The following is a 23,087-nucleotide window of genomic DNA, read 5'->3' as shown; positions in this document are numbered from 1 at the left end:
ACCGGGGAACATGAAATTTGGTGGGCATGTAGCCCTACTAGACTTTTACGGAAAAATTTCGTTTGGTCCCCGGGGGCCACTCCCCCCCCGCGCTGGGCCCCCCGAAACCCAAAAAATGCAGTTTTTCCTAAATAGCTACCTGAACCGTGGCACCGAGGAAGAAGACATTTTTATGGTATGTTGCTCTTGAGGGCCCACATCAACCTAGCCCATAATCGCTCATTTGTGATTTGCGCCCCTCCCATAAAAAATGAAAATGCAATATTATTCTGCTTTAATCGCCCCTATCTTCAGTTGAGATGTTCAGAACTGCACCATATTTCATGTGTATGATTAACTTGACATCCTCTGGGGGTAGCGCTAAGTTTCGTAGAATTTCATCCATGGGGGGGTATAAAATAAATTCATTTATGTGCACATTTAGTGACTGTACACTCATCGGCCTGTAGATGGAGCTGTTGAGCGAAGGGTTGCTGGTTTAGGATGATACTGTCACACACACACATGCAGGAATACAAACAAACGCAAGCATGCACACACACTGACATCCACACGCACAGACACACACACAAACACACACGCGCAACACACATGTACGCAGTACACACGCATACATACACGCGCAGACACACACAAACACACACGCGCACAAACACACACGCGCACACACATGTACGCACGCATACACGCACATACACACACACACACACATACACAAACACACACACATACACATTACACACACACACAGACAGACATGCACATACTACTACTTTTTTTAGGTATCAGCCATATACCCGATTTACCAATACCCAATGTGTTATGCTTGGGCAGTATACTAATGAGGTGGGCGGGACATGTTTCATGCCATGTTAGGTCACATCCTGAGAGTCTACGCTTTCAGAAAATATATAGTTTATATAGTTGAATCAGTTTTCTCTTCATGGTACAGACCAAAATGTATTATTTATGTGTACACTTTCTTCACCTAAATCCATAAAATCCCATTAATTTCAATAATTACAGTGGGAATGAGTTTAATTTTGTTAACATTGTTTTTTTTTAAACTCTGGGACCAGGGCTACAAGATAAAACCACTTTTTTGGGGAAAAAATGTTTTTTATTTCAGAAAAACACAACAAACCCATGCCAAAGTCAGATGACGTTTTCACATTATGGATGTTAAGTGTCTAAACTAATGACTTTTGATATAAAACTTAAATAGTAATGGCAAATAATTACAAAACTCTAAATTATCCATGATCCACAGGAATACTCCAGACAGTCTTTTAAAATATACAACTTATATACATAAACACGCAATACAGCCAAATTGCTCCACGTCATTTATTTTTGTGGAAAGCCAGTGCAGGCCTGAGCGGCGGTCATATTTTGTACCGCCATGCGGTACATCTAGTTAAGTATCTGTATAATGTGGGGTTTAATACATTTTCAGGGCTCTTTTTGTTTGTTGCATGGATTGCTCAGCTAAACAGGCGAATATGAGACTATCAACTACTAATATTTTGTTATTATTATATAAAAGTCTCATTAAAACATCTACAAATGTTTAAAAGTGATCAGAGATCAGGCAAAACCCATAGACACTTGATCAATGGTTAACTGCATGATGGGTTCACAGAGATCATTGACATTTCTAAACGCTTATGAGGCAACGAAGCCTCGTTTACTGAAATCACATGACTTTCGCAGTTTGATGCACGCTCTGAACCACCACAAATCTGAACATGATTTGAAACAAAGATTCATAAAAGTGTCTGAGCTTCCTGAAGCAGTGTTTTGAGATCTCCCATCACTACTTTAGCTACATGAGTAAGACATGATTAGCAAGTTGTTTGCATAAAATAGTCCATTGAAACTCACTTGATTTAATGTTTCTTTTAGATCTGATGGACGTGAAGAAAGGAAAAGCAGAAGGCAATAAATCTCCAGCCTGCCTGCAGTCTCCTGCCCTCAGTGTAAGAAACGCTTCATGAAAATCAAGTCTGAAGATTCACATGAGAGTTCACACTGGGATGAAGCGGCTCAGGCTTTCGCTCTGAAATCACATCAGCTTCTCATTCTGAAGAAAGACCATTTAACTGTGATCAGTGCTGTAAACAGTTTCATTGGGGGTCAGTCCTGAAGAAACACCTGAAGATTCACACAAAGGAGAAGATTCATTAGTAATATTACAGCAGAAAAGACACGGCGGTGTGTGAGTTTCAGTGCTGAAGTCCTTTACTACAGAAGATGAACTGAAAGAGTGCCAGAAAATTCACTCTGGGGGAAAAAAAAAAAAACATTTTGAAGGCAAAGTTCAGGAGCTGAAAAAGAAGCCATAACACTTTTAAGAGAGACGTGAATCTGATAAAAATTCTGATATAAACTCGTTCTTTGTTTTTCATCAGAACATCTAGTGTCTCTTCCACTTCTACTCTTGGAAATGCAATATATACTTTCATGTATCTTTGAAACAGGACACTTTTCTTCTCTTGAGATGCTTTGACTCTGTCAAGTGAATATGCAATTTATTCTGTTACACTGCCTGATATATATATATATAGGATTATGTATGTTATTAGCCACAACTATAACCTTGTAAGTGGAATATATATGCAATTTATTCTGTATAAAGCAATGCTTCTTATGTATAACCTTATATGGTATTGGCAATTGTAACTTAGTAAGAAAGAGTGTTATAATATAAGAAAAACACCACAACTTGTTTTGTAAAAGTCTTTATTGTGAAACTGTTTTATACAAGAAGGACACAAAACATTTGTAAAAGTTTTTATTGTGAAACTGTTTTATATAAGAAAAACACAACAACTTGTTTTGTAAAAGTCTTTATTGTGAAACTGTTTTATATAAGAAAAACACAACAACTTGTTTCGTAAAAATTTTATTGTATTAATGCATGCAAGAAATAATAACAATGTAATCAAGTTTAAGCATTTAATCAATATATAGAAATAACATTAAAGGAGCCGTATGTAAGATTGTGGCCAAAACTGGTACTGCAATCACTTTCAAATTACTGTAACAAAGGAAAGGAAGGCTTTTTATAAGCAGTTCTTGAAAGAACTGAAAGGGTTAACAATAGATCAAGATTTTGGATTGGATAGATTGTCTATGGGTGATTGAATATGTGATAAGGGGGTGTGATACGAAGTATAAAAGTGCAGTGTAATATGTCACCGTCAGACGCTGTAAAGACCCTGACGGCCTCTCCTCAGTTCAATTGTCCAAGCCTGCCACCTGGAGCCGAAGCTTGTGAACTGCTTATTTTATGCTTTGGTTTATGTTTTATTTCTTTTGTTATTCAGTATGTAAACCAGTTGATTTTGCAATAATAAAAATACTTATAATCAGTATAAAAGAACCAGCCTGCCTTGAGTCTCTGCTGTAGAAAGAATAGAGCTGAACTAAACCACGGAGCAGTCTTTCGACTGAATTGTAAGAATGGAGATTTATATACTTATTATTTAGACCGAATTTGACTTACTTTACCTAACCTTAGAATAAATAAAATAAGGTAGAAGGTGTTTGGGAATACACACCATAAAACAACTCTTATAAATTGGTAAAAAGATCGGTCTCATTCTCTTTCAGTTTTACTTAATGTTTGTATTTTCTTCATATAATGATGATTGATTAAACACTTTGCTCCTTTTATCAACATATTGTTATTGTCCTTTTATTTCTGCTGATTCTGCTTGAATCAGGAATAATTTTAGTTCTGAAAGTCATGAAGTATCCTGATATGATTTGCTTTTTTTTTTTTTTAAACTTTCCATGTTTTACATTTCTCAATAGAGCTTTTAAATGCCTAACTACATTTAATTTTACCCACACATGACTGACATTGAATGAGATTGCTGTCTGTCTACATTACTAACAGTTTCACCCTTGATATTTTAATATTTCTCTTGTGGCCCATGGTGAAAAAAATTAGAATTATTTTGTGTTAAACATGTTTTTTAAATGAGGACTAATTTAACATCTTCATCACTGCGTGCCGGTTATGCAGTGATGCGCTATGAAATTATTGCGGGGCTAATTAATTGTAATATTGATTTGATAATAAAAGTAGCCTCTTAATAATAATCTGTTTATTGAAATCTTATTCATAAAGTGTTTAGGTTAACCCTGCATGAACGCTCAGTCACATAATCATATATATATATATATATATATATAGTTGTGTTTCTATACCGCTGTAACATCTGAGTCCATCTACAACATTCCCAATAACCCATTACAATCAAAGATTGCCCTTACCTGCCGGTTAAAGATGCTATAAATGGCTTCAGGGTCCTCGCCGGTGTCCGATCCAGTTCAGTCCGGGGGGCGTTTCACTGGGCTTTTGCTTCGTATTAATATCTAAACTATAACAAAGTAAAGATATCTCTAGGAAAAAAAATCACTCTTGAGACTTATTTTAAAAGTTTTTCGAATCACCAAAAATTGGTTTCGTTTTACTTAAAAAAGTTTCAGAACAATACAAAGACAATAAATTCAAAAATTAAAAAATAACAGAAATGCGTATAGGCCTCGAAGTGCGGCCCCGAGCAACAGGAAACAAAACCTTTTACATGTTTTGATAGGGGCCGTCTTAAGCTTTAAGGCTGTCCCTTACAATGGTGCAATTCTTAAAATGGTAAAATATCTGGTCTGGAATATTCCATGACCCTAAAGCTATTATGCAATAAGCATGCGTGTAGTCTCATATGCACCACCTACGCTACAGAGCTTAATATACATTTTGACCGTTTCTTGGCTTGCAGGTGTTAAAACCACAACTCACTTCTCGCCTCATCTCAAACTATGAGGAGGCCTCTTTCTTTTTTCTTAACTCATGCTAAAAGGTCAACTAAGCAGGTCAACTGAACCTATTCAGAGAGATCAAAGAAAACCACAAACTCTGTGGTTGCAAAGCAAGCTTGCAACATGCTTCTAGCGCTGCAAGCTTCTTTTGCAAGCAATGACATTTAAACTATAAGACATTATCACAGGGCATCAAGTGATTCAAACTTCTCCTGTAAAGAGGATATTTCACAATTAGGACATTTAAACTGATTCTCTAACATAACTCCCCTAACGATACTAAGTAATCTTTTATGCAATCTCTCCATCTGCCTGAGAATCCTCATCATTTGTTTGCTTTGATAGGTCAGCTCATTCCTTGGGAGTTTGGTCCTTCGTCTTCCTCTTCTCCGTTTTCTTAGCTTTATGAAGTTCTCTGGCGTGGTCTTTCTGGAGTCGTGCAACTAAAAGATCGTCCATAGATATTTCAATTTTGTCAGTTACTTTTGAGACACTGTCAGTTCCCTTTGAAACATGTAAATCGGTAACACTTTATAATAACGTTCAGTTGTAAGTCATTTATAAGTGGTTAGTTAATGATGAACTAATCATTTACAGAACATTCATAAATGATTAGCAAGTGATATACTAACATTGTATGTATATTTTGTAAATTCTGTTACAAGTGATTAGTAAATGATTAACTAATTATTTATGAAACATGACTATGCATTCATAAATGATTAATAAGTGATATGTTAAAGGTTCTCTAAGCGATGTCGGGAGACGTTACTTCTTGTTGACATTCGAATTGTTGTCAAACAAAACGGAGGCTGGCTAGACCCTCCCTCCTCCTCATCCAGTCTCCTCCCTCCTCCCCTCCCTTCCCTTCCCTTCCGGCATAAAGGAAAGTCAAAATAGTCACTACAAAGTTAAGTTTTACTGATACTTCATTCAATGTGTAATGTCGCCAAGTTAGATAAATGCTTTTATATATTGCAGAACAGAAAACAGAAAAAGAGAAGCATTATCTTAAAATCGTTTCTCCACCTGAGGTTATAACTATATGTTAGCTCCCATACAAGGACGCAATAATAGCAAGATAACGTTAGCTTCGCGTTTCCCAGTGAGCATAAACAACGGCGGCGTCGTAAACAAATTTAGTCAAAGTTGTCAATAGCCTATGAACATTCAAATTCATAACAAACCGTGGGTGAAAACAATCGTTAACTTACACAAATTGTCGCCCTACTGTGAATTTGCTTGATCATTTACAATAGAGATTGATCGCTGCAAGAAACATACATGTTGTATTCACCAAAGTTAACGCTGACTGCATAAATCTAGCTAATTACATCCTTGTGTTGGTTTGGCGAACATGAACGTCAGTTTTGAAAGAAAAGTGGATTTACCTGTTCTGCAAAAACAGAGCAACTGAATGTCGGATAGTAGCTAATCCCTTCTGCCGGCGGAGTTCTCGCCACCTTTCAAAGGTTTTTCCGATGTGAATTCGTGACTTTGCGCGTTCCTTATCCTTGTCCCTCTTCTTTGCAAGTTGTTCTGTTCATCGGAACGTCTCTTTGATCGCGATTTCAGATCCTGTTCAGCCAGCAACAGTCTGACGCAGGCGCAGCGCGCAATGTTGTTGCAGCGGAAGGCAGTGACCGTGCTCGGGAGATTTTTCCGCCTTTTAAGAGAACCAATTCTGAGGTGTGTGGTTATATTTTGGCTCTTACAAAAGTCCTGAGGGAAACTTAATCGAGGACGGTCATCCTGTCAGCTCTAATATGCACAAGAAAAAGTAGCTGAGTCGTCTTGTGTGACCATTACCCACTGTTGTATAGCGAACGCAAGGCAAGTTAACTTTGACCTCAATACCAAAACTACGTCTGGGAAATAATTGGGCATAAAATGTTGTTTTAAGTTGAACTATTTTTTATATCAATCACTTGAAATAAACGTGAAGCTTCTGCAAAGAAAAGTTCGTAGCAAGTGGTTGAGCCAAAGACGAACGAACAAGTTCAAACAAGACTATTAAGAGTGACATTTAAGGGATAATAACTTATATTCATTATACACTTATTACACCGATTTTTTTACCACATAATTACGGGGACATTGAATTGAGATTAATGTTTGAAATCTTAACTTACCCGTTTATAAATCCATTATGTATCCATTAAGCATCTTTTGCAGTGATTTTTGTGTGAGCATATCAGTGAACACCCCTGACCACTCTGTGAGTTTCACGTCTTTGTCAACGAAAGTTTAATGCGTTTTAGGAAGGATTGTTCCATTGCACATAGACTGCCATTGTGTAGGTGGGGGGGGGGGGGGGGGAGCGAAAGAAACCCAAAATTCTCGGGACAGCAGCATTTGTCCAAATTGTAATCTTAACCGTTCTATTTCATCAGAAACGATCTGTAAACAGGGCTTTAAGTGTAAAATACCGAACTTGTCCTTTAAAAGCCATATTACTTAAAACTTCATGAACTTGTTCGTTCATGGCACAATGTTTCTCCTGGTTTCCAAGTCAGTGCCCATGATTTACTCACTCTCAAGTCATCCTAGGTGTGTATGACTTTCTTCTTTTAGAAAAATACTATCAGAGTTATATTAAAAAATGTCCTGGCTGTTCCAAGCTTTATAATGGATTAAAATGAATTTGTGTTTTTTTTTTGCATTGATCTGAAATGACAAATTACACATTCCTGTTGGTTGAACACGAGTTAATAGATATTAATCAATCAACAAAGTGTCCTGTGCTCACCACACACCGGCTATAGGTGGAGAGGAGAGAATTGGCTATAGAGTGATGTGTGTCTAACTTAAACAGAAGAGACTTTGTTGCTCAGCACATGAACATAAACTACTTACTGTGATCTCAGACTGTGTTGATGTGGTTTATCCACTGCATGGATCTTCATGTGTAGCTTCAGGTCACTTTTAAAAGAGAAACTCGTCCCGCACTGATCACACGTGTGCGGCTTCTCTCTGCTGTGGATCCTCTCATGTTTTTTATGATCTCCTGACTGAATGAATCTCTTGTCACAGTGTGAACACTTGTAAGGTTTTTCTCCAGTGTGAATCCTCTCATGTGTTTTCAGATGTGTTGACTGACTGAATCTCTTGTCACAGTGTGAACACTTGTAAGGTTTTTCTCCAATGTGAATTCTCTGGTGCCGTTTTAGCATGTTTGCTGTAGTAAAAGTCTTCTCACACTCAAAGCACATGTACTCTCTCACACCAGTGTGGATTTTCTCATGTCTATGTAAATGTTGCCGCAGTGAAAAACTCTTTCCACACACAGAACATGAATGCGGCTTCTCCTTCGTATGAACTCTCAGGTGTCTCTTCAGGGCTGATGCATGGCGAAAAGTTCTGCCGCATTGATCACATGTGTACGGCTTCTCTCCGGTGTGGATCCTCATGTGTAATTTGATCTTTTCTGAATGGGTGAAACTCTTCCCACATTGATGGCATACATGCGGCTTCTCTCCAGTGTGGATCCTCATGTGACATTCTAGACTATATTTCCCTGATAAACTGTTTCCACACTGAGTGCAGGTGAAATATTTCTTGGCTGTTCTTTTCTTAAAAAAAATATTTTTAGTCTTTGAGCAACTCAAAGGTTTTTCTCCAGGTTTGACATGATGTTCCTCCTCCACTTCACTCAGTTCTTCACTCTCCTCCTCCACTTCACTCAGTTCTTCACTCTCCTCCTTCACTTCCATCAGGTCTGACATGAAAAAAAAAATTAAATACAAATTTCAGTTCATCAAAATAATTCAAATAGAGAAATATAAAGTCAAAGGACATGAAAGTGAGTGTGTAATGGTAGAAAGTAGACAACTGTTATAAAATATTATGATAATTTGATGCCTTTTTCTAAATTGATTACATGTCCTTGAAACTTTCCATGAATGTAAATTTATTTTCCAATTATTTAAAAAAACATTATAGGCATGAATCCCATGTTTCTTTAGCTAGAACTATTAAATATATGTGATCAAGGACACAATTATCTAACATGATATTAAAATTAAATTTACAATGCTGTCATATCTTGACTAGTGGTCGACCGATATATCGCCAAAGGCCGATATATCGGCCGATATTTGGCACTTTTAAAATATCGGTATCGGCCGTTAAGTTTTTCCTGATTGGCCGATGTGTTGGAAGCGAGACTTTTATTTTGACGGCGCTCCGGACTTTTATTTTGATGGGCGGCGCTGAGAACACCAGCGCCTGAAGAGAACGGCAGCGCCTGATCACACAGTGCTTACTCACATTCTCCGTCTTCATTAGTTTACGATCTCTGTCAGTCATATCTAATACTTTGTTAGACATAACTGGTAAACAAAGAAAATAAATGGTATGCGAAAAAGTAAAATGTTGCTTTTATATTATTTGTTACAGAAAAAGCAAACAATTAGGCTAAAACCAGAAAATATGAACATATCACACCAGTCCTCAGGTCTTTACACTGGATTCCAGTTAGATTTAGGATTGATTTGAAAGTATTATTACTGGTATATAAATCATTCAATGGCCTAGGACCTCAATACATTGCAGATATGCTCACTGAATATAAACCCAACAGATCACTCAGATCATTAGGATCATATCAGTTAGAACAGTGGTTCCCAAACCTGTCCTGGAGTACCCCCAACACTGCACATTTTCTTTGTCTCCCTAATAAAACACACCTGGTTTAACTCATCAGCTCATTATCACATGGGTTAATGAGCTGATGAGTTGAATCAGGTGTGTTTGACTAGGGAGACAAAGAAAACATGCAGTGTTGGGGGTACTCCAGGACAGGTTTGGGAACCACTGAGTTAGAAATACCAAGGGTTCACTCTAAGCATGGCGAGTCCGCTTTTAGCTATTATGCTGGAACCAGCTTCCAGAGGAGATCAGACGTGCTCCTACAGTAGACACTTTCAAATCCAGACTCAAAACACATCTGTTTAGCTGTGTATTTACCGAATGAGCACTGTGCCGCTGTTCGTCCGACTGTTTGTACTGTACTGTATTTTATTTTTCTAAACCGTTTTAATTATTCTTATTTCTTTTTATTATTTAAATTTCTTCTATGTAAAGCACTTTGAAGTGCCATTGTGTATGAAATGTGCTATACAAATAAACTTGCCTTTCCTAAAATACTTTCTTATTTAACGTTACTGGCAACATTCAGCAAATGTTAAACATCATTTAAACAAATCTCTGAATATCTAATAAACATTTAATTTCACAAACCTTGCAGATTTAATGGAATCCAGCTGTGATGTCTTGTGAAGTGTGCATTTGTAGCCTGATAAACGTGTTACTGCATTAAAATATGCTGTGCTATATCGAGTTGCCCACTGTGTCATATTCATATCGTTTTCACTGAGTGATGTATGTAATATTAGCGTTACCTTGTCTTTATTTGAAAAAATATGATTACCAGTGCGCACAATATTACCAGATTACTGAGTGCAATGTTAGTGTTTACTTCCTTTTTATTCACATATTCATACATTTTTAAACAATTACTTTATTTGTGAAAAATACTGTAATAGGATTGCAGATTCAAGAAGTTGCCATCTAAAGTATAAGCATGTTTATTTTAAAGATTTGTTTTCTAATTTATTTAAAATGTATAAAAACAATTGATTAAAATAAATATAAAGTATATAATAAAAATATTGGCTTTAGGCTATATCGGCCACCCTGCTCTCTAAGATATCGGCATTGGCCATAAAAAAAAAACAAAACAATATCGGTCGACTATTAATTTTGAAACCAACTTTGAGATATTTGTTTTACTGAAAACGTTTTATTATTAACAGACATCTTGGAGATGTTATGCTATCTGGTAGCCTATATTAATTGCAATAAAGTAATTAGATCTAGGGGTGGGAGATATTGACAAAAATGAATATCTCAATATTTTTTTCCAATATCTCGATATCGATATTCAGACGATATTTTTGCCATCCTTCAAAGAAATGTGTGCAACATGTGTGAACGACGTTCGTGACTCGATTAGTCGAGACTGTTTTCAAAGATGGATCTTGTCTGTAAACGCGTAATGTAGGCTACTGTCTTTATAAAGTATCTTCTTATTAAACTGTCTGTACACTTACAAAGTTCTCAATGCTTCGGTTTGCATGTAGGGACCCTCATTATGCTACCGTGTTAGTGTGAAGCTATTTTGAGCCTTGTTAGTGGTATTAATAAGCGATTTACTTTTACTTACTCTGTGCCCCATATACTAGCGTTATAAGCTAATCTGTTTTTAAAGGGGTAATATAATGTCATTTTTGTACAAGCTAATATGATTCTTTAGGGTCTAAATTAAAAGTTTGTAATATACTTTAACCCTCTGGGGACCAAGCTGTTTTTGGGGTCCTTGAGATGTTCTGACATGCCTTGACATTTGTGCTTTTTTCAGTTATTTATAAACATGTTAATGGCAAAGGTGTAAATTCACTCTATATAGCACAAACAGGGCTACCATAATATGCGAGCAACGTGTATGTAGATGTTTGTATTTTTAAGAGAATAATGTTTATGCGTGGTTATTGGAAAAAAATAAAATGAAAGTTGCTGATTTAAGAACACAAAACACATATTAAATATGTGTCCACAAGACTTTTGACTAATTGATGTTGTCCCTTTGAGTTCTAGCTTCAAAATTATGTGAAAATAGTCTTGCTTTATCGTTCACAAAAAAAAAAAAATACATTGATTTAAATGGTGTAAAACAGGTTTTGCTTGGAAAGCCAATATGCGAGGGGGAGGAGTAGTTTACACCTTAGATTACAGTGTCCCACCCACTCTGCATAATTAGCCATTCATTCAGGTGTGACACTGACTGAGCCACAATGCAAGGACAAAAGATGTATTTAGAAGACTTATATTGACCATTTAAGATTTCGCTTACATCTCTCTTATAAATATGTTTTGCTATTTTATTAAAAATGTTACAATTACAACAATAATTACAATTTCAACAATATTTCAAGTGTACTCTTTCTTTGTAAAAAAAAAAAAAAAAAAAAAAAAAGATTATAGGCCAACATTTTATCATATGTATTCATTAGTTTGAATATAGCCAACATTGGAACATCTAACATCTTAGTCTATGAATTTATTTTTGACAAAAATAGTATTTTTTTTGCAGGTTAATATGTTGTTTATACAAATACATTTTATTTCAACATATTCCAGTCGATTTTTACTCATCTCAGTAGGCTATAGCAAAGCAGTTTATTCTTTCACACACAGACGCGCGATTCATATTTAGGCTAAACAGTCTTTACAAATATGTCCCCTTCATTCATCTCACAGAAAGGCGAGTCATATTATAGAAATGCGATTCATCTTTTTGCGGTTTGCATAGGCCTACACTAACGTTATTCCATAACGTTATTCCACACGTGAGAAAAGAAAACAGCCTACCTCACTCCTCAGCGGAATCTGCTCCTCATATCAGGAGATATTGCTCCTCATATCAGCACTGTTCTGAGGAATCTTTTCTCCATAAGGTAGGCTATATTATGTCTCACTCGCGACGCTTTGTTTACAGCTGATGTGGGCGTTTCACAGCTCTGAAATAGTTCTCAGAATTTGCGTTTGAATAGCACGCGCTCTCCGGGGAGTGGTCACATTACTGTGAATCATCTCGTAATGAGGTCGACTGGAGTCGCTCTCTTTTTATACAGATTACAGAAGCTGATAATATTTGTTTTTTATATAAATGACTTCATTTAACAGATGCGATCTCAAGCTTTATGCCCGTGGGTCTGTTTGCCTGTTTGACTGAATTTTCGCTGAGTTATAGATCATTTTCGAACGCGTTTCAAATGGGAGTTTACTGATAGAGAGAAGGCAGAAATCGCATCATGTTAAAGTTTCTTTATTTGTCAAAAAGCAAAACACTTTATTTTTATTGTGAGTATACAGAAAAAAAATAGAAACTGAACAGGATCGATTGATGTATAACACGAAAATTAAAGATCAAAATTAACAGAGCATTTTGTGTTTATTTTTCATTGCTAAAAAAAAAAACGAGCAAAACGCGCCGGCGCGTTTTTGGTCCCCAGAGGGTTAATTAAAAATTCTCATTAGTATTGTAAGAAAACACTCATTTTACCTGGTCAAAAACAGCTCTGTGTCTTTAAATGATAATGAGCTTTGCTCACCCCGCCCCTCTGTTCTTTGCATACACCATTTGTAACACAATAACGCTTCATTCATTATAAACGTGGGATTATGAATTATATTGAAAACGTTGTACATAGAAAACTTGCCATAATGTACCCTGAGTGTAAAAATAGCCACAATCATCGTGAAGCGTGCAAGCTATTTGCAAAGATTAAAGATTAATATAAAGGTCAATAAAACGTTACACTCACTTGTTCTTCTGGAGGTGAAGCAGGAACACAAATAGTTGGTACTGATCCTATTTTCAGGAGCAGCTTCTTAGCAAATCAAGCTTTATACTGACCCTCGTTTGTAAAGCAGTCTGGTGAAATGATTCGCGCAAACATGACAGCATTGACTTTGATCGTGGGGAATATTCCCTTCGAAAACAAACTCAGCCACTGCGTCTTTAGCTGTACGGATTTAGAAACATCATCAATATGATGGCTGTGTTCGTTATTACACCCAAGAGCAGAACACCACAATCGTTAGACGCCATTCTACTCAGCACTCCAGCTATCAACAATGAACGCGCGTTGGAGCGTACTATGATTGACAGCTCGCTCACGAGGGCGGGTCTGTGTTTGAAACGCTGCTGTCAATCAACCATCGTGGGAGGGGCGTCGATATTGTGACGTCACAATATCGTACAGCTTGATTTGAGACAGGAGGAAACATAAGAAGATAAAAAAAAAAAACACTGGATGGATTTTTATCATTTTATGATGGCTGTGTACAGGCACTGCCAACACACATTTCAGTACAATCAACTTGTAAAATTGCATATACCAATATATCACCCCTTTAAAGATAAAACTCTTTACATTCGATTTTCATGAAAACGCATCCCAGGGAATGATCGACTCGGTAACCATGTGTTAATTACACCTAGGTTCATTTTTCACCGGAATTGTCCTTTAATACATAAAAAGTAAATATAGGCTAGCAATCACAACTTAAGGTGCTTCAACTGGAGATTATATCATCATGAACCAGACCGTAGCCTACTCGCCTCACAGGCCTAAAAAATGTGAAATATATTTACAGAAAGCTGGTTCTAAACAAAACCATCCAAAACAAAATAAAACTATGTACCCTAATAAATGTGCATTTCTCCGGTGCGTTCACTAGCCTACTGCGAAGATCGCGAGTCAATAGCCTATCGTCAGCTTCATCTTTGCAGCCGACACAGAAATTAACAAACAATTAAAATGTCTTATTGCAATATTTTACATATTCATAATCATTACTTTTGCTGGTTCTTTGAGGCAGCTTTTTAGGTTTATGGCGTTTTGGAAAAGAGCTCTTCACGTACAAACACCGTTTCACCAAGGCATAGCGGCCCTTCAGCACATAAGAACAAAAAGAGAAAAAGCACGGACTTACTAATTACGAAACTTTGATGTGGTTGAACAGGTGAAACAGTCACAAATTCCTCTGCAACTCAAACCTTCTCAGTACGAGTCATGAAGGATGAGAACAGCATTACAGTTTTCAGCGCGTCCTCCTCTGATTGCTGTGTTGTGACTGAAAAAGTGCGTGCAGGAGCGCAAAACGTAGGTTTGTAAAATGTCCTTTTGTAAAAGGACATATGATAAAAAAAATATATATATCATTTTAAAAATGGTTTTGCGCATGTGCTTCTGCGCGCACTATTTCGAATTTACGTATGAATGTGCGTTTTTGACGACACGGGACCATGGGCTGGGCCACTCGGAGGTTGCTTACGGGAATAGTACTGCCCTACAGTATTAAAAATCCCTACTTATAATTGTTTAGAAGGTTATAGCCTAGTGTGCGTTGTTTGTATTCTCTTTAACTTCTTTTAGCTCTTTTCATGTTTGGGGTAGGGCTGGGCGATTTAAATCGCGATATTGATATGCGCATCTCGTCAGTAAAGCCGGTTCCTTGATTAGTAGTAAATCACCATCACCTGCTTTCAGATGAAGCGGCATTTACTACAAAGAGCCGTAGTTCACTGACAAGCTGAGCCAAATCACATCAATATCGCGGACGTATCGCCAGCGATATTTAATGCGATATGGCTCAGCTTGTCAGTTAACTACGGCTCTTTGAACACAGCAAAACCTCCAGTGTTAAATTAACACCCCTGGGAGTGTATGAGTCCACACTCAAGAGTGTTTAAGTTAATGAGATAACTAAGTGATTAATTTAGTGATGATTGAGCATTATTGAAGACACCTGATGTTAACAAGTAGAATCGCTGAAGGAGAAAATCGCAAATTCCACCCTCCTCTAATAATGATTTCTATATCACTTTTAAAAAGCTACTTCAAGCATGTGATTTTAAAACTGAGGTAATACTGCTTGGTGATCTTAACTGTAACTGGCTTAATAAGACTAATAGGAAATCACTTAAACAGATCACAGACAGTCTGGATTTTACTCAATTGTTGGAAGGTCCTACTAGAATAACCACATCGTCTCAGACACAGATAGATTTAATTTTCAGTAACAAGCCTGAAAGAATTGTAAAAACATTTAATTTTATTACTGGACTGTCTGATCATAATCTGACTCTACTGTCGAGAAAACTTACAAAAAAGCGATTTCATCATTCTAATAAACCCGTGGAGCAACTTAGGATTCCTAAGAATGAAATGGATAATTTTCAAAAGGCAGTACAGCAGACTAATTGGATAGATATATTTACTGGGATTAACACAGAAGAAGTTAGCAAAATGTTTTCTACCAAGCTACAAAATCTAGTTAAGGAGTTTACTAGAAAGGTAAAAGGAAAGAAAAAAGCAAATGCACTCCCCTGGCTCAATACTGAAATATTTAATTTGATGAAAGAAAGAGACTCCGCTTTAAAAAGATCATTAAAAACAAAATTAAATAGTGATAGGCATAGGTTCACTTCATTACGTAATCAAGTGATTAAAGTGATAAGAAAGGCTAAAGCCAATTTTTTTATGACAATTATTAATGAGGGAAAAGGTAACACAAAACTGATCTGGGAACAGATTAAGAATGTGATGGGAATTAGCCATAAGCTTAGAAACCAGTTAGAATTGAACCTGAATGGTAAACTAATTCAAGACCCAGCTCAAATAGCTGTAGCTTTTAATGAATATTTTATTAATTCTGTGAATGAAATCGCACAGAATTTTTCCCTAATAACTGGAAATGTTGTCACAATAGATGAAAGCATGCCTTCTTTTAGCATTCAACCTATCTGTGAAGTAAAAACTCAGGCAATTATTAATTCTCTTAAAATCTCATCAACAAAAGATATTTATGGAATGGACTCGAAAATGCTTAAATGCCTGAAAGAACATCTATCTTACCCTATCACACAAATTTTTAATCAGTCAGTACTAGAGGGGATATTTCCAACCACCTGGAAGACTGCAATTGTAACTCCCATATTTAAGTCAAATGACCCACGGAACATATCTAACTACCGCCCAATTAGTATTCTACCAGTGGTCTCTAAGGTTGCTGAAAAATGTGTATCAGAGCAGCTTGTCTCTTTTCTTAATAATAGTCCCTTCACACTTCATCCGATGCAGTTTGGCTTCCGGGCCCATCACTCCGCAGAAACGGCTAACTGTTACTTTTTAGAGACTGTTAGAGCAATGGTGGACAAGGGAGGTGTTGTTGGCGCTGTGTTTTTAGACCTCCGTAAAGCATTTGACACAGTCAACCATCAGGTCCTTATTGCCAAACTCTCTACTTTTAATTTTTCCCCTTCTGCAATTAAATGGTTTGAGTCATATTTAACTGGTAGAACTCAATTTGTTTCTGTGAACACCCATCGTTCACTAGCTCTTAATTTATGCACAGGGGTGCCACAAGGATCAATACTTGGCCCGCTTTTGTTTAGTCTATATATTAATGATTTGCCATCAGTTTGCCCTGATATCAATACAATAATGTATGCGGACGATACTGTAATTTATGTGCATGCCAAGACAAAAAATCTGGCTGCCACAAAATTGACCAAAGCCATGGACCAGATCACCAATTGGCTAAATCGTTCATGTCTTCAATTAAATGTAGATAAAACTGTGGGAATGTTTTTTACAAAAAGACAATGTAATAGTGTGTCAAACATATCAATTTCGGGTCAAAACATTACTATTGTGCCACAATTTAAATATTTGGGCGTTATTATTGATTCTAATCTCTCTTTTAAAACACATATTAAGAAAGTCTGCAATAGGGTCAAGTTTAGTTTAGCTAATTTTAGATATATTAGAAATGCCCTTACTTTTAATGCTGCTAAATTATTTATGGATGCAATGATTATGTCACATCTAACATATTGTCTGACAAGCTGGGGACAAACTAACAGCTCATCACTTAAGCCACTAGCAACTATTTATAAAAAAAACTCTTAAAATTTTGGACCAAAAACCTACCAGTTTACACCATTGTATAATCCTTAAAAACTATAAACTGCTGAGCTGGGAAAATGTAATCAAATATAAAAATATTTGTCTGGTTTACAAAATTTTACATAATACCGCTCCGCCTCCTTTCAATTCATTCATAATCCAACGTAATAACAGCAGTCATAATACCAGAAGCACCACACGTGGCGACCTAGTAATCCCACTCAGAAAAAGTATTAGAAGTAAAAGTAAAAGAATTTGGTCAATTATCATTTTCATTTACTGCAATACATAACTGGAACTCATTGCCCATTACAATTAAAAACATACATATGTATTCGACTTTTATTGCACACCTTAAAAATTGGCTAATCGACAATTACACCTGCACACATTAATAAGCTAGATGTGATGTGCGCACTAGATGTGACATGATCATGCTTCTGCCACTTGATCTCTGCTGGCTGCTTCAATGCTATGTCCTGTATGTGCTTCAATGTGGCCTCTGCATGATTATTTTTTGTGTCAATTTTCTCTAGTTTATTGCTTGACCTGCTTTTATGTCTTTGCAATTTGTGCTTGCTTGTCTGTTTCAATTTTGTGCCACCTTGTTTGTTTGTCTAAGCTCTTGCTTAAGCCCTGTTTTAACTGTAATGTATTTATTGATGTATGCCAATTAACAACTGGCTGGGGACTACAGCTGGAAATTAGCCGTAGAGGCTAAAGCTGCTCTTTTCTTTAAAAGAGGTTGTCCACATTATTATAAACCAATAAACTAAACTAAACTAAACTAATTGTAAGTTACCATTATTGTGATGGGTAGTTGCTTTAGTTGGGCTCTGACCCTTTCATGTGTTCTTTAGATTTTGTTTGGCGGTTGTATCTGAGTTAAAACTGCCAGTTGAACAAAGAATAAAAAGTGATCTGTGTTGGTTATATTATGACAATCATCATTTGAACTTGATCACTGAGCTCATTAAGATCCTTCTTTCTGACATCGATTTATGTTGTTGGTTACAGCATAACTGTGAATCTGAATAAATGGCCAGAATTTTTGATATAATATAAAGGACTTCTTAAAAGTTGTTTAAAAAAAAAAAAAATTATTTTAGGCACACACAGATGTCAAGATTCAGTCTATGCATCTCAACAATGGTGAGGAGCAGAATATTCAATGAGGAAAAGTAAATTACATAGACAATTCAGATCATAATTTATTCATACCGCAATGCATGATGGGAGCCATTAATGAGTTGTGATTGGTGGCAGCCACTGCAACATGCTTTATTATTGTCACCATTGTTGAGATTCACAGGCTGATTATTGATGTCTGTGTTTTAAATGAATATGTCTGAACGTCTTTTTGATCAGAACAATGTTTATTAAATATTTTGAATTATAAGTAAAGTACTGATAATCATAGACTGAAGAATCACTAAACTGCTGCTAACAAGTTAAACCAAACTATCTTAATATGTTTCATTTTTCAGATCACAGTATGATTATATCTAGGGTTGGGCGATGTCCCCTAAATTGGCAGTTGACGATGTTTACAGTAAAACATCGCGATGGACGATGATGATGAATTTCGCCATCACCTTAAACAAGCTGTTCTGCTTGAATCCCAGTGCAGGAGCTGTAACGAACTGCCGTGAGACTGGGCTGGTCTGACAGGGTGGGGGGCGTGGCATCACAATGGTGGCTCTCCATCGTGATGTCGGTCAGCCATCACGATGGACGATGATATCGTCCATCGGCACAACCCTAATTATATCAAAACATAACCAACACTATAAGATAACATTTTACTTTGTTCATTTAACTGTTATAAATCAATAACAGCAGACAAACAACAGTAAATATTAAAGTAAACATATAATGGTCTAGAGCCCAACTAAAGCAAACACCCATCACCTCAATGGTAACTTACAATTTGTGATTTTCTTCTTCAGTGATTCTGCTTGTTAACATCAGGTGTCTTCAATAATGCTCAATCATCACTAAATTAATCACTTAATTATCTTCTCAGCCCTAAATGCCGCTCCATCTGAAAGCAGATGATGGTGATTTACTACTAATCAAGGAACCGGCTTTACTGACGAGATGCGCATAACAATATCGCGATTTAAATCGCCCAGCCCTAGTTTGGGGTAGGGCTGGGCGATATATCGCACAATATTGTTATGCGCATCTCGTCAGTAAAGCCGGTTCCTTGATTAGTAGTAAATCGCCATCACCTGCTTTCAGATGGAGCAGCATTTACTACAAAGAGCCGTAGTTAACTGACAAGCTGAGCCATATCGCATTAAAATCGCAGACGTATCACCAGCGATAATTAATGCGATATGGCTCAGCTTGTCAGTTAACTACGGCTCTTTGTACATAGCAAAAACTCCAGTGTTAAATTAACACTCCTGGGAGTGTATATGAGTCCACACTCAAGAGTGTTTAAGTTAATGAGATAATTAAGTGATTAATTTAGTGATGATTGAGCATTACTGAAGACACCTGATGATAACAAGCAGAATTACTGAAGGAGAAAATCACAAATTGTAAGCCACCGTTATGGCGATCACTGGTTGCTTTAGTTGGGCTCTTGATCCTTATATTATTAACTTTAGATTTTGTTTGGCTGCTGTATTTGAGTTATAACTGCCAGATGAACAAAGAAAAAAAGTGATCTGATGATGTTGGTTATATTATGATAATCATCATTGAATTTTATGTTTTTGATTTATGTTGTTGGTTACAGCATAACTGTGAATCTGCATAAATATCCAGAATTTTAGATATAATATAAAGGACTTCTTAAAAGTTTTTTTTTTTTTTTTTTAAATCTTTCTTTTAGGCACACACAGATGTCAAAATTCAGTCTATGCATCTCAACAATGGTGACGAGCAGAATATTCAATTAGGAAAAGTAAATTACATAGACAATTCAGATCATAATTTATTCATACGGCAATGCATGATGGGAGCCATTAATGAGTTGTGATTGGTGGCAGCCACTGCAACATGCTTTATTACTGTCACCATTGTTGAGATTCACAGGCTGATTATTGATATCTGTGTTTCTAAATAAATTAATTTGAAAGTCTTTTGATCAGAACAATGTTTATTAAATATTTTGGATTATAAGAAAAATACTGATAATCATATGCTGTAGAATCACAAAGCTGCTGCTAACAAGTTAAACCAAACTATCTCAATAAGTTTCATTTTTCAGATCACAGCATGATTAGCCTATGTCAAAACATAACCAACACTATCAGATCACACTTTACTTTGTTCATCTGAATGTTATAAATCAATAACAGCAGACAAACAAAATTTAAAGTCAATGTATTGGGTCAAGAGCCCAACTAAAGCAAACATTGATCGTCATATCGATGGCTTACAATTTGTGATTTTCTTCTTCAGTGATTCTGCTTGTTAACATCAGGTGTCTTCAATAATGCTCAATCATCACTAAATTAATCACTTAATTATCTCATTAACTTTAACACTCTTTAGTGTTAATTTAACACTCATATTTTAACACTTTACTACACATAGTAAATGCCGCTCCATCTAAAAGCAGGTGATGGCGATTTACTACTAATCAAGGAACCGGCTTTACTGATGAGATGCGCATAACAATATCGTGAGATATATCGCCCAGCCCTAGTTTGGGGGGTCGGATTGTACAAATTATGAAATATTCGCTATCCCAATTTTGCGTATTGTCCAGACAACAATTTGGATCATCGAAACGATATATCGCCCACCTCTATCGTTACCATATTTTAGTTTTATACACAGAAACTGACAATGGACATAAAATTGAAAAAAGAGAAGCAGCATTATTAACATGCCCAGTTTCAAACTTCATAAAATCTTTAGGCTATTTGTTATTAGGCCTATATCAATTATTATATCATTTATGTATCAGATTTTAACTTTCCCCGTGTTCATTACTCATTACAGGAACAATATGAAGTATTTAAAATTATTTGTTCTATAAATTTTAATTTTAACTATATAATCTGCAAAAGATAAATTTCAACTAAGAATATTTAGGCTAAAAATGAAAATGGCAACCGAAAAACTTGAGATCGATTACCATCAATTCCCCTCACAGATCTCAAACTTTAACTCTTGTCTTGACAAGTCAGTAACAGTTCTGACTCCACACATCGAGACAATCACACAAACGAAGACAAAATGAACTCAACATATTATCCTCATGCTCGCTGCTGCTGCACTAAATGTTTACTTCAGTAGGAAGACGCCAGAAAAGACGGACAAGTATCGCTGTGATAGATGAAAACAATACAGAAATGAGTCTGTCGCTTAATCAAACTGTATAAAGTGTGTGTGATGGAGTGTAAATTATGAGATATAAAGTGTGTGTGATGGAGTGTAAATTATGAGAAATACCGTGAATTGCTATCCTCACCTCAGTCAGAAGACTCGACGCTGAAACTCAATGACGGAAGAGACGGCGCGCGCGACCGATGACGTCATTGGCCGCCAAAGCACGCGCGTATAGGGTTCTTCTTCCTCGATTTTCTGGCAGGTAGCACCAACATTAAGGTGCATTATCGCCACCTACTGTATTGGAGTGTGAACCAGTGAACCAGTAAGTTATAAAACAGGTTTATACTGGCAACACTGTTGCCAGTATTTTACTGTAAAATCTATTTTTTTGGGTCACCATTGTGCAGAAGAGTAGAGCCTGTGCTTCAGTCCAGGAGAAGATCTACAAACATTGATGATTTGCTGTATGTTGCTTTATTTAAAAAGCAGTGACTGTGTAGTTGCTGGTCCAGTGGAAATCTCTTTATTTGCAAAAGTTTTGTTGTGATTTCAAATGAAATAAATGCACAGTAATACTTTGCTCATGTCAGTAATGCTTTATACATTTTAGTTAATGCATTTAAATGACAGTTGGTCAATTTAAGGGAATATGTAAGTGATTGTTGAGCATTAGTGATGAACACCTGCTGTTAGAACAGAAAATAGAGAAACGAACTACATCTGATTTCCAGCCATTACACATTATTACACTTATTATTATGACTTTATTTCTGTCATACATCTACAGAAGTTGTTGTTGAGATGTTTAATTGAAAATGTTTGGTTTGAAGTCACCATTACAGAGATCAGTGTGTGCTTTAGTTGGGATGCTGATGCTAAAACATTAGTGTTTCGTTTGCCGCTTGAGCTGTGTTTTTGTAAGTCACACTTGTGCACACACACAGTTTATGAATGATGGTGGTTATGTTGATTATGGTGATAAAATCATCATATAGCCTGTTCATTCACTAAGGAAATCATTCTCACTCGTTCAGAGTTTAATCCTCAATCAAAAGTGTTTCATTAGCACCACTGTGAAACCACAGCAATAAATTACAATGACTCAATTTTTAACACATCATGCATAAACCAAAAAAAAAAAAAAAACAGAGCTACACTGTCTTAAAGAAACACAGAGATATCACATTTTAGCACATTAATCTCAACAGTGGTGGCAATATATATATATATATATATATATATATATATATATATATATATATATATATATATATATATATATATATTTATTTATTTTTTTATTATTATTATTATTATTATTCATGCAGCAGTGCATGCTGGGAGTTTATATTATCCTGGAACCCAGCATGCACTGCGACATGAAACTTTTGATTGTCACCATTGTTGAGATTCATGTGCTGA

The 23,087-nt window shown here is 36.2% G+C and overlaps 1 protein-coding gene across 3 annotated transcripts; it reads right to left on the bottom strand.

Moving 5' to 3' along the window:
• Positions 1–1,104: 1,104 nt before the first annotated feature.
• Positions 1,105–21,891, bottom strand: LOC307163700 (uncharacterized protein). Of its 3 annotated transcripts, none has more exons than XM_079879902.1 (4): positions 21,805–21,891; positions 18,965–19,130; positions 7,687–8,548; positions 1,105–2,154 (listed from the first exon to the last, which is right to left on the bottom strand). In XM_079879902.1, the coding sequence occupies exons 3-4, from the start codon at positions 8,541–8,543 to the stop codon at positions 2,127–2,129; spliced, it is 885 nt and encodes a 294-aa protein (XP_079736028.1). In that variant the 5' UTR covers positions 8,544–8,548; positions 18,965–19,130; positions 21,805–21,891; the 3' UTR covers positions 1,105–2,126. The 3 variants fall into 3 exon arrangements, with proteins under 3 accessions (XP_079736028.1, XP_079736029.1, XP_079736030.1); XM_079879903.1 differs by having other exon boundaries at positions 21,786–21,846; XM_079879904.1 differs by lacking the exon at positions 18,965–19,130 and having other exon boundaries at positions 21,805–21,864.
• Between the last annotated feature and the right edge of the window lie 1,196 nt (positions 21,892–23,087).

Source organism: Squalius cephalus (assembly GCF_949319135.1).
Source record: "Squalius cephalus genome assembly, chromosome: 1".
In the NCBI taxonomy this organism is placed as follows: domain Eukaryota; kingdom Metazoa; phylum Chordata; class Actinopteri; order Cypriniformes; family Leuciscidae; genus Squalius; species Squalius cephalus.
Note: the sequence above shows the minus strand (reverse complement) of the source record. Positions and strands in the feature narration are given on the sequence as shown.

Excerpts from the sequence above, each read along its gene's own strand:
- LOC307163700 (XM_079879902.1), bottom strand. The coding sequence starts at position 8,543 with ATGGAAGTGAAGGAGGAGAGTGAAGAACTGAGTGAAGTGGAGGAGGAG. Across the intron at positions 2,155-7,686 it reads CAACACAGTCTGAGATCACA|GTGTTTCTTCAGGACTGACC; the intron begins GTAAGTAGTTTA and ends GTGAATCTTCAG.